Source organism: Acanthisitta chloris, unplaced genomic scaffold (genome assembly GCF_000695815.1).
Source record: "Acanthisitta chloris isolate BGI_N310 unplaced genomic scaffold, ASM69581v1 scaffold8756, whole genome shotgun sequence".
Taxonomy (NCBI): Eukaryota; Metazoa; Chordata; class Aves; order Passeriformes; family Acanthisittidae; genus Acanthisitta; species Acanthisitta chloris.
In genome coordinates this window covers 9143-21395 of record NW_008676443.1, presented here as the reverse complement: position 1 = coordinate 21395, position 12253 = coordinate 9143, and the positions used below count along the sequence as shown (strand labels likewise).

At 55.8% G+C, this 12253-nt stretch overlaps 1 protein-coding gene across 1 annotated transcript in view; it reads left to right on the top strand.

The window, feature by feature from the left end:
- Positions 1 to 6969: 6969 nt before the first annotated feature.
- The window catches only part of LOC103803571 (plectin-like), a gene marked incomplete at its 3' end in the record, with an annotated part of 11766 nt that continues 6482 nt past the window's right edge, over positions 6970 to 12253 (top strand). Inside the window, exon 1 of the mRNA XM_009076136.1 lies at positions 6970 to 7072. Within this exon, the coding sequence (XP_009074384.1) occupies positions 6970 to 7072 (103 nt within the window). The remainder of the gene's footprint in view (positions 7073 to 12253) is intronic.

Genomic DNA, 12253 nt, shown 5'->3' with positions numbered 1-12253 from the left:
GCTTGGGAGTTCATTTGGGATATTTTTCTAGGATTCAGGGCATTCCTAGTGCCCAGCTCTTGTGCAGATAATGGGAGCAGGTACAGGATGGATCTTTTGGGTTGCTTTCCTGCACAGGGCTCTGCTGCCCAGCTGCAGAGCATCCTGTCTTATGGAGTGGTTTATTTTTGGTGTGTTTTACTATGTTTGGTTTTTTTCATGGCTTTCTCTCTCCCCTGTGGGGTTGTGCTGGGAATCACGGGGTGGGTGTTTACCCAGCCACGGAGCTCCAGGGAGGTGTGTGCAGTGTTGTCCCCGTGGCCGGAGGGGCAGGGAGGGACCTAGAGATGGCATCACCTTCCTCCTCCTCCCCCAGCCTGGGAAAGATGCCACCTCTCCATGTCAGCACAGGCCCCTGGAAAGGTGTGCAGACGTGTGTGTCCTGCTGCACGTGGGCGTGCGAGCGAGCTCTCTCTGCCTGGAGCTGAGGGGATGTTGCTCACTCTCCAACAGCAGTGCTGTTTTCTGCTGGGAGACCTTTGCTGTTCCTCTCCATCCTCTTTGCCTCTGGCACCAGCTTCACCTCCTCCTTCTCACCCAGCAGCTCCATGTGCATCCCAGACTGCTCCAAGTTGTTCTGGCTGTTTGGCTGTCTGCCTCCGGATGTGAGGCTTTTATCTGTGCCCCAGTGTTGCTGCTTGTCCCTGTCCTCTGCTCCCTCCCCATGCCAGCTCAGCGGGGCTCGGCGCTTTCCCGGAGCCAGGGTTACGTGGCTGTGAGAGCTTCATGGCATCATTCAATGAACAAGGGCCGTGGGGCTCCCTGCCAGCGTCCTCGGAGGGGTGACAAACCAGGGGAGGCTTCCGAGAAGTGGGAAGCGATGAAATAATGCCTGAACTGCTGCATCAGCAAAATCCCAGCAGCCTTGGTAGTCATCTGGGGAGGGAGGATGGAGGGAGGTTTGTAATGTTGGGAAAGAAGTGATGAGATCACCCTCACGTCCTTTCCAGCGTGATGCTCTCAGGCCAGAGGGAGAGCTCAGACACAGCCTGGGCAGTGCTGGAGAGGGGCAGAGTGAGATGTGTCCAGGATGGCATTGTGTGCATGTGGCTCATGTGCAAGGATCTGCTGGGATCTGTGTTGTGGAACAGGGACTTGTGTCACTGTATGTGTGGAGGGATAGGCAGAGTGCTGCAGGGTTGGCAGTGCTGATGGTTACAGAGGCCTGTGGGAAAGGTGCTGTATCTTGGGCACCAAAAAGCAACCCCACCAAGGAAAGGAGCCTTGAGCTCCATGCAGGTGCCTTGGGGATGCCACCTTTTCCTGCAGGGGCTGCAGGGAGTAGGTCTGCTCTGCTGTGAAGGGAATGGTCTCCTTTTGGGTTATTTTGAAGATTCTTGAGGCTCTGTGTTCTCCTGTTGGCTCTGTCCGTCTCACTGGGGTCAGTCCCCCTGGACAGTTGGGATGTCACATTGCCGTAGATCCTGTAACTGCTGCTGTGCTGGGGGATTTGCCCTCCAGCCTGGGAGCAGGAGTTCATGCCATGCTGCTGGGGAATGATTAAGCCATGAGCAGGTGGCTGTCCAGCTCAGCTGTTTGCCTTTGCAGAATGAAAACCATTGGGAGTGATGTTTGCTTCCAGCCTTGCCTCGAATTTTCTTATCCCTGCCCTCCACCTCCAGCAAGGTGGTCTTGAGGGTCCTGTTCTGTGTCCCCACTGATGCAGCACCGACTGCAGGGCGTCAGCTCTGCCGTGGGAAGTCTTGTCTTTTTTATAAGATATTATTCTAATTTTGGTGCCCAGACGTCTGCTGGAAAGGGGAACATCTCGGCTCTTATCATCAGAGCTTCCTTTCGTGGCTTCCTCAGAGTTCTGATTTTACTTCTGATGGTGGTGTGGGGGTCCAAAGCTCCTCCTGTGCACCTTTGGCAGTGTGGGCAGCTCCTCTGTGAGGGTTTTGCAGGCAAATACTGATTTGTGCTGCCCCCGTGGTGTAGATCTGGGGGGGCTAGTGCAGAACAGCCCCCTCAAGTCTTGAGCTGAACGAGATTGCTGTGGTCACTGTGGGTGAAGCTCAGTTTGAGTCCCCTGTTCCATGTGCAAACAGAGGGTGACAATGGGGCACTCAGAGCCTCAACCCCTGCACAGACACTTCCCCCAGTCCATAACCCCTATTTGCACAAAACCCTGTGCTTGGCAAGTTGATTTTTTCCGGGGTCATGGGCACTCAGAGCCTCAACCCCTGCCCAGACACTTCCCCCAGTCCATAACCCCTATTTGCACAAGACCCTGTGCTTGGCAAGTTGATGTTTCCCGGGGTCACGAGGAACGTCACTGCCTTGGGAGAGGTTTCACAGCCCAAAATTTTTCCAGCCTGGAGTCCCAACGGGTGGTGATGCTAAGGGGCCAGGATGGAACCATGCGGACTTGTCGCTGTCTCTCCCAGCAGGACGGTGATCACTTTGGGCTGATGAAAGCCAGAAGGAAATGTTCAACGTGGGGAATGTGCCCGCTCTGCCAGGAGCCCGAGGCACACGGGCAGGGCCTGGCATTGAGACCCGCCGGATGGTGAGGGATCACCAGCTCTGCCTGCACACGCTCGGGCAGGTGATTCACCAGCAGCAGAGGATTGAGAGTCGAAGCAGAGCAGCTCGTCCCGCAGGGATGCGCTGGGCAGCGTCGGAATGAGCGACCTGCCTCGTTCCACCTTGTTTTTAATAGCCTGGATGAAAAGAAACGTCATCTTTGTTCTGGCTTTCCTTTCCCATGGCTCGTGGCGCCGCGGGCAGGGTGGAGCGAGGCTCCGCGCCCGGCCGGGCCCTGTTGGTGCTTGTCGGCACAAAGGGCAGCGCTGGCACGTGCGGCTGTGCTCGGCAGCTCGGGATGTGTCTTGTCGAGGTATCTGTCTGTCTGTCTGCCCACACCTGCCTTTGCTGGGGTTTGCAAAGAGGGTGTGATGCCGAGGGGGGAAAAGATATGGGTCCGAAGGGAATGAACCTGGCTGAGTGTTGGTATGTGCTCTGTCATCCAGCTCAGGGTTAGGGGTGTGATGAGTTTGCTCCAGCACTGTGACTCCTTGTCCAACCAAGACAGGCTTCTCACCCCATTCCAGGGCAGCCCCTGGGAGCAGTAGGTGATGGTGTCTGTGATTTACCTGGGCATCCTTGATCCAAAACCTGCTGTCTCCTTCTCCTCCCCAGTGATTCTCAGCTGCTGCCATAGCTGACAACTGAGATTTGCTGTTAAAGCTCCCAGAAAGGAGGAAAAAACACTAGAAAGGGGAAAAACATTGCTGAGGAAGCATGGCAGGAAGCCTGGCTCCTGTGCTGCAGTCACGAGTGTGTGAGTGCTCAGCACTGCTGCTGGAAGGACCCTTTACCAACTGTGAGGAATGGGGTGTCTCATGGCCAGGGTGGGGTGACCCTATTGCCCATTTAGGGGAGAGAAACCCCCCAGGGTCCCCTAGTGTGCTCACAGCTGTTTCCATGTCCAGTGGTTCATGCTGTAAGTGATGGGGGTGGCTTTGGTGGGCTTGGCTGGGGGGCACTGGCAGCACCCCCATCCATCCAGGAGCAATATTTCACCCGGTACAGTGCTGGCAGCTCTGCCTCTGGCCACTGTCCCCAGCACCATCCGGTGATGCCCACTCTGGTGTTTCCACAGTGCCACCTGGCTGCCACCTCCCAGGGCTGGGACACGCTGCCCTGGCTGGAGCTCCTGGGGCCTTGGGTGCCCCCTGCGAGGCCACAGCACCCAGGGCATGAAGGAGCACCCCAATGGCATTGCCCACTCTGATGCTGGGGTGCCTCCACCCCCTGAGTGGTGCTGGGGAAGCGAGGGCTGTGCCTGCTTCCCATGTGCCGCTGCCCGGCAGCTTCTCCGGTCATATAAGGAGATGCCGGAGCTGGAGCTGCGTCGTCTGAGCATTACTCACCAGGGAGGCACATGGAGGGGGAGGAACGGCCCTGGACACCCAATGCTTGGCCAGAGCCAGGGGTGACTCAGCTCCAGGCAGGAGCACTGCTGGAGCGATTGGGGTCAGGGGCTGCATCCCCTGAGCCACCCCGTGGAGTACACGAAAACCTAGGGAGGGTGATGGGGGGCAGTGATGGAGATCACACCATTCTGTGTGATGCACAGGGCTGCAAAGTACTGCACAGGGCACTCTGTGAAACAAGGGGGTGCCCTGTGAGGTGTGGACCCCATTGCAGCAGGGCACGGCCTCTCCACTCCCCAAAATCCCTGGTGTGTCCTCTCCCCACCCCTTTCCTTTCCGGGCTGAGCTGACGGTTGAAGCTGCTCTGCAAGGAACTAAAAGGAGCTGTTTGTGTTTTGGGTGCTCAGGGTGGTTTCCATGGCAGGGAGGGGGGTGAGTGACTGCATCCGGGGATGGGTGGTCCCCAGAACCTTGAAGAGTCACCCCGAAACCCAACGTTGGCTTCCGAAACCTCATCTCAGCCTCCTCCTGCTTATCGGCTTCCGGCAGTGCTGAGCTGGGAGAGGAAAGTGGGGTAATGGTGTTAAACTGAGCAGGATGAAGTGAGGGATCCCAGGAATCCACAGGGTGTCCTGGTGCAGCAGTATTTACATATATAAATGTCCATGAATCTAAATATATTCAGGAGTTCGACTCAATCATCCTTGTGAGTTCCTTCCAAGTCAGGATATTCTATGGTTCTGGTATATTATTTTTCTATCTATAAATAAGCATAATTGAAAATACATATTTATGCATGATTCTATATATTTTAAGAGTTTCTTTCACCCAAAGCCTTCTCCAGCTGGAGCAGCTGGCAGTGCTCAGTATGTTTTCTCAGCCCCTCTGTGCAGAAAGCACAGGAGCAGCTGGTCCCCCATGGGTGAGGGGATATGGGGAACCAGCTCCTGCTTCCCAGACCCTTTTCCACTGGCACATCCCAGCTCCATCCCATCCCCAGCAGCTATCTGTGCTGTTTGCCCTGCTCAGGGTGGACCATGGGCCCATTTATGGTGGCCTTGTGCCTGTCAGCTGGTCATTCCTCCTGCAGCTTTAACAGAAAGCAGACAGCTTTAGATGAAAACTATGCTGGGATATTTTTCATCCAGGCAGGGATGAAGCTATGGAAAATATATTGCAACAGCGCCGAGCCACGGGGTAATTCTGTATTTTTTGTCGCCTGTCTTGTTAGTCCAAATGGCATTAGGAGGTCACAGGGCTGCAGGACCCCCAGGGAATGATGCAATCATAGGATCATGGAATGGTTTGGGTTGGAAGTGACCTTAAAGAACATTGTATTCCAACCTCCTGCCATGCTCAGGGTCACCTTTCACTAGACCAGGTTGCTCCAAGCTCCATCTAACCTGGCCTTGAACCTTTCCATGGATGGAGCATCCACAGCTTCTCTGGGCAACCTGTGCCAGGTTTTGGTACATTTCCAGCCATGTTTGGGTCTATCAACTTTTGCTCCATATGGTTTTCCTGATGGGCCTGACCTGCTTGTGGCTGTTGGGTTTTGGGGAGCTGTTTGCATCTAGGTGACACCCTCGTGGGGTTTCCCAGCTGTGGAGTGGGTGCTGCTGGATGGATGGTGCTGTGTGAGCTGGGGCTTCTGGTTCTCCCAGTCAGTAAATCCTAAACTGGGATTCCTGGCTCTCCCATCAGTAAATCCTGAGCAGGTCTGCACTGTGCCATCCTCACCTTACAGCTTCCCCCTTCTCCACCACGTGCCAACAGCAGAACAACCCTCTCTTGTCTGAGCCCTTCAGGGAAGGTAACAGTGAAAAATGAGCCTTTAATTCCATACGACTTTCTATCCAAGAGCAAGTTTCTTCCCTCAGGAGCTGGTGGGGGGACGTGGTATGTGATGGGCTCTGAAATCAATCTGGGCTTTGTGGGAGCCTCCCCAGCTGGTTTGTTTGTGGTTACAACGGCAAAGGGGCTGGGGAGGCACGGTCTGCTCTCAGTTTCCCTGTGCTGGTAGTGGTTCTGAACCAAAGTGAAACTCTGAGTAACACCCAACGCAGTGCAAACCGTTAGTAAATGGGGTTGGGCTGCAAAATCTCCCTGTGCATGGTGTGATGCTGGGGGCAAAAGGCACACCTGGTCGTGAGAAGAGCAGGAGGTGGACAAACCTCTTGTATTAGAGCATCTTTTGGGGGTGTTTCCTCCTGGGGGGGTGTCCTGGCTGTTAATACATTCATCTGGACATCCAGGGAGGATGATTGGACTTGATCTTAAAGGTGTCATCCAACCTTAATGATTCTATACCGAGAGGAACACGCTCGGGGTACCCAACTCTCAGAGCCCAATTTTTATTGCTGTTGCTTTCACCCTCCCTTGATGGGCAGAGGGTTTCCTGGGTGCTGTGTCCAGCCTGGGGTACCAAACTCCCCCAGTTACCCCTCCGAGCGCTGCCTGCATCTCCCAGCAACTCCCAGTGATCCCAGCTGCCCTCGGTGTGTTGGCATTGCCAAGCTGTCTGCTGGCAGAGGACGCTGTCGACTGTCACCCATCGGGGGGGGCTGAGATTTTGTGCCTTTTCCCAAGCCCCCCCTGAGGAGCTGGTGTCTCAGGGATGCCCACACAGCAGCTGCTCCCACCGATATCCCCTCGCTGTGGCCACCAGAGCCGCCGCCAACCTTCCTTCCAGCAGGGCTGGGAATGAAAATCGAGGAGATGACGTCTCTCCCCGCTGAGCGCGGAGGGGGGGGACGAAGTTTGGCCGCGAGAACTCCGAGGAAAGATGTTTGAGCCGGCCTGACGCTCTCTTTCTCCCTCTACCCGCCCCCTCTTCGAGCTCCCAAATCTCCCAGTCCCAGCGACGCTGGCTATCCCAATCCTGCCAGCTCCGGGGACGGCTCGGAACACAACCAGCTGCAGGCAGGAAGTTTTAGAAGTTTCTGCAGGCCACCCATCAACCCTCACCCTCCTGGCGATGCTGGGTTCCAGCAGCCTCAAGAGAAAGAAATTCGGAGCCGGGCTGGGAATAACGGATTGGGAATAGGAGACAATGCCTCTTTCCGAGAGCTCCTATCTGCCGCCGGCCGCCTTTGTCCTGAGCCACGTCCTGGGCATCGCCGGCGTCCTGTACTGGAGGAGCCGGAGCAGGGAAGGTAGGGGAGGCTCCAGGGGGGAACAGAGGTGCTCAGATGGCTGTTGAGCTGGCAGTGAGGGCCATGCCTTGTTTTCCCTCCCCAGGAGCTGTGGCTGCGACACCGACGGGGTCGGACGTGGCTTTGGGGAGGAGGACACAACGGTGTAGATCCTCCCGGTGGCTCTGGGCCCCATGTGGGGAGGGGGGCAGAGGTTTTCCTGCCTAAATTTGGCCTTGCCACCCATTCCCAGCCCATGTGGGGGTGGGAGCGGGTGAGATGGGGGTGGTCTCGCTGGGGATGAGGCTGTTTTTTGTCTGGCACGGTCCCACGACACGTGGCTGTGTTCTGCCTCCTGGTTCTGCCCCGGTGTCGCTCCCACCCCTTGCCGTGATGGGAATGTCTCCGTTAGTCACCGACACCAGCAAGACACAGCCCTGGGAGCTCCTCCCGGCGCTGGCACTGACTTGCCGAGCAGCTGGGGCTGACCCTGCCTCAGTTTCCCAAAATAGGGCTCGCACATGACTGCCCAGGGAGGCTGAGGATTCGTTACAGGGATGTGGGATAACTCCAGGCCGTGGAAGACAACTCGGTAGCTCCTTCTCCTTCCCTGACTGTTCCTCTTGGGATTTGTTTGTTTTGATTCCTCCCACTTTTTTTTCCAGCAGCGCTTGTTCTCGCCTCTGCCTCCGCATGGGGCCTTTTCCCGCGTCTGTGACCGATTCCCTCTTTTCTTTCCCTTTTTCCATGCAAAGGGGCGGGACTGGCAGCCTGGGCAGTGCGCAGGACTTTTTCCCAGATACTGCTTTGGGATACACTTCTTCCTTTCTCCCTCTAAACTGCTGGGAGAGGGAGATTGAGAGTGAGTTGCACAAACACATCGCTGTGCAGAATGCACCCTGTCACCCACTAAATCCAGCCTTGCTGCAATTCCTCCTGCTCTTGGCTCGTTTTGGAGACCTCCTGGACACTTCCCAACATGAATCTCTTCCTCATACTGCACCAACTCACTGTATCCCCCCCTCCAAATCTATCCCTTTTGGGAAAAATTCTGGAGCAAGTGTTGCAAGCAGCAAGTATATTCAATATCTGGTTTTCTTCATCACTCCTTCCAGTAAAGGGCAGGTGATGCCCATCCCATGGGCACAGCATCTTGGAAGATGAGGGTCATCTTGCAGCAGGTCTTTTGCCCTGTGATGCTCACCCATCTCTGCTGAGCATCCGCCCTGCTCTCCTTGGCATCATAAAATTCTGGAGCAAGTGTTGCAAGCAGCAAGTATATTCAATATCTGGTTTTCTTCATCACTCCTTCCAGTAAAGGGCAGGTGATGCCCATCCCATGGGCACAGCATCTTGGAAGATGAGGGTCATCTTGCAGCAGGTCTTTTGCCCTGTGATGCTCACCCATCTCTGCTGAGCATCCGCCCTGCTCTCCTTGGCATCATCACTTCTCGGATGCTCACCCATCTCTGCTGAGCATCCACCCTGCTTTCCTTGGCATCACCACTTCTCGGGTGTCTCCCTCATTAAATAACCCAGTGTTGGATGGTTTTCCATGGCAGGTATCTTTTGTGCATTCTTCCAGGCTGAATCAGGCTCCGTTTCCTCTCCCTGGGTGAAAGGCTCTATAAATCCTGCCCTGTTGGCTCTGTTGTCATGATGGATTATGTCAGCTACCGAGTTGGCAGCCAACATGTTTTAAATACCTCGTGCTCCTCAGCCAAGCCAGGTTTTTTTTGCATAGCCCCCATCTTAACAGTACCAGGTTTAAAACAACCCCATGTATGCCCATTGTTTGCTTGCGTTGAAGGGAAAGTGATGGGTTTCAACTCTTAAAAAAAATGGGTTTGGGGCATTTTTAAGTAACCAACCCCTTCTTCACCCTAAGGTTGTCTCTCACTGTTTAATGCCACTTTCATGCTGAGCGTGGGCTTGGAGATGTCCTTGAGATGTCTGTGAGCTCATCCAGCAGTGCCTTGTCTGATGTCTCCTGTATTCCTTTGGATTTAGCAGGAATTAATGAGCAGGAGGAGAAAGTTTGGGTGCTACTTCTTAACTTTTTTCCAGGAGGCTTAAGGAGCTGGTGGACAACACAAAACCCCACGGGGCATCGTGTTGTCCCAAGGATGGCAAAGAGACATCCCAAGAAGTGTTAGTGGGATAGAGGGTGCCATGCCAGGGTTAGGATTAGGGATGGTGCCAGGACAGGCATCTTCTATCCTGTTTGTGCCTGGGTTTGGATGGAGTGTGACAGTGAGCAAGGCCAGTGATGATGGACAAGAGATCCTGGGAGGAGCAGCAGCTCCCAGCAGGACGTGTTGGGAGTTGCTGGGGACAGGCAGACTGCCAGGACGGGGGAATGTCTGTGCAGGGTGTTGTGGTGGTGCTGGGGGTGTCTCTGGCACCCAGTGCCTGTGGGAGCTGTCCCTGTGATGATGGTAAGTGCCTGAGGCGCCCTGAGGTCCAGCAGAACAATGAGTGGGAGTTTTTCTTTCCATGCTCAGCTGATGCCTCTGGTTTTGGAGCGCTGGAAACCAGCTGTGGGGTGGGATGGTTTTCCCTGTTCCCTCTCACTTGCTGGGTTCACTTGGGGAACCAACAGCAGAGGAGAAACCCCAAAAACCACCTTCTCCTTGTGTGGTCACCAGTGCTCCTTGGTCCTTGCTTCTGGCCCCTCTGTGGGTGATTTGTGCTGCTGTGATGGAGAGCAGATGGTTCCTGGTTCCTTTGGGATCCTCATTTTTGGGGATGTGGTGGGCTGAGCAACGTGGGGAGGGAATTAAAGCTGCAGAGGCACACGGTCTCTGTTTGCCAATGATGTTCCCTGTGTCACTGCCACCAACCTTTGCTCTGAGTGTGAGGGGACCCGAGGCTCTGTGGTCATTTCTCTTGCCCCACTGGCTTGTCTTTGGAGCGGGACAGATTTCCTTAGCCACTGTGACCTTCCCTCTGGCTGTGCTCTAACCTGCCTGCTGCCCAGGCCATTGCCTCTGGTGACTGTCCCTGGCTGGTGACAGGGTGGTTCTTGGTGGCTGGGACGAGCAAACCTCTGCTAGACCAGGGAGAGGCCAAGCATGGTGGGTTTGCAACAAGCTGTTTGTCAGGGTGACTCTGGAAAAGATTAGCCAGGGAGAGATAAGCTTGCAATGCCTTAATATTGTTAGTAAGCAGCAACCAGCATTATTATTAGCTCAGACGATAGCGCCGGTGCAGGGTGAGGAGGTGCAATGTGGTTAAAGCCCAGGAACCACCCAAAGGTGGTGAGACAAGACCAAAAAAAAAGAAGGAAAACCCCCATTTCTGCAGGAAATGGGAAGAGGGAGCATGCAGAGGAGCTGCTGGCCTGCAGGCACCCCCTGGATCCAATGCTCTGCGTGCTCCGTGCGATGCTCTGGGATGTGCTCCTGCTTTCCCGAGGCAGCAGCCTGGCTCCTCTCACCCTCCCAGCCAGGGCAGCAGCTGGCAGGAGAGCTGCAGGGGGATTATATTTAGAAGAAAAGGAAGAGAGGTGATAAGGCAGCCCCTGTTATCTCCCCGCGTGCCAAGCAGGGCTGCAGCCTTGTCCCGGCTCCACCGCTTCCCTCCCAGGACATGCTTTGGGCAGAAGCTGCAGGCAGGCAGGGAGAACAGCCTGGCATTGTCCCTCCCGTCCCTGGTGCAGTTAACTGGAAAACAAGACGAGGAAAAACAAGCCAAGAGCCAGCCAGCAGGGCACTGCCCAGCTCCACAGGGTGAGCCTGCACCCCAAGCCCGACAGCTTTCAGCCATGGAGCTGCACCACTTCTTCCTCATGTGCCAGAGGGACCAGCTCTGCCCTTCCACACTGGGACTTTTCCAAGCAGCTCTGCTGGCTGTTGGGACCATGGGCTGGTGAGGATTTTGCTGGTCACACTGGCAGCACCCTGGGCTTGGGAAGCATCTGGAGAAGCTCAAGGAGCTTGGCCGACCGTGGGCGAAGCATCCGTTGACGTCGCGGTGAGGTTTGCGGCGATGCGCTGGGGGCACTGGGGGTAGGAAGTAGTGTGGTGGGAGGAGCTGCAGCTGAGATCTCACCCATCTACACCCGCTGGGGCCGAGGTCGGTGAGTGGGTGGTGCTGCCAGAAGACCCTTCCCCAGGAGCTTTGCCGGGACGCAGCGCTCCCCAGTCCGTGCTGGGGCGATGGAGAGGCGACAGCTCTCCGGGGAGAAGAGGCGGCTGAGCGCCTGCCTGGTGTGTCGGATGTGCTGCATCGGTCCCACCACCCACCCCTGCCCACCCCACGGGGTACCTGGGGTTAGCTCCGGCTTTACCCACCCCGAGTTAACACCAGGGTTGGGAAGGGACCCAATGCTGCCACTCTGGGTGGGTTGGGTGAAGGAAAAGTGGCTGAAACATGTGGGGGTGACACAGCTTCCCATGGCTGGCGGTGCCAGGCGGCAGCTCCCGGGAAGCTGTGCTGAGCCTGGCGGGATGGGAAGTCAGGGTGGATGTAGTTGAGCTAACAGATAGTTTTTGGTGCTTGGTTCTGTGCCTAGGGATGGAGGGGGATGTAGGAGGTGATGCTTCCCCTGTGCCACGTGTTTGCTGCGGTGCGTTCGGAGAGGGGAAGCTCTGGGGTGCATGAGGAAGAGATGTTAGGTGGTGCTTTCCTGTCTGGGTGGATGGAGACGTTGGGAGGTTTTCCTGAGGGTCGCCAGGGCTATGCAGGGACCCCCAGTGACCCTCCATCCCTGGCTGTGTGGCAGGACACTCAGTGAGGCTGAGGAGCTCAAGCTGAGAGATGCTGGTTTTCTCCCTTTTCTTGATTTCTGGCTTAAAACCGAAGCAGAGGGCATTGCTGCCTGGTGGACCTTGATGTCAGAGGGGTGTTTTGTGGCTGTGGGGTTCATCCTTTCCCAGATATCCCATGGATCCTCTGGGCTGGATGAGGCAGCACTTGGGAGCCTGGGATCACGTGCCGTGGGTTGGTGCTGAGGAACTCTTTCCTCCAGCATGATGTTGCTAAAACCAGGGGATCCTGTTGGGCACAGGATTGCCCTGAGCCCTCTTCTATACCTGGGTACAGGGAAGCAGAGGCTGAGTGGGATGCCCTGCGTCCCACAGGACCCTCCATGCCCTCTCCTTTCACCTCTTTGCCTTGGTTTTTCATGTTATATTAGTTTTTGCACCAAGAACAGGCAGGGCAAAGCCTGCTGTGACAACTCCATTCCTCCTTGGCGTC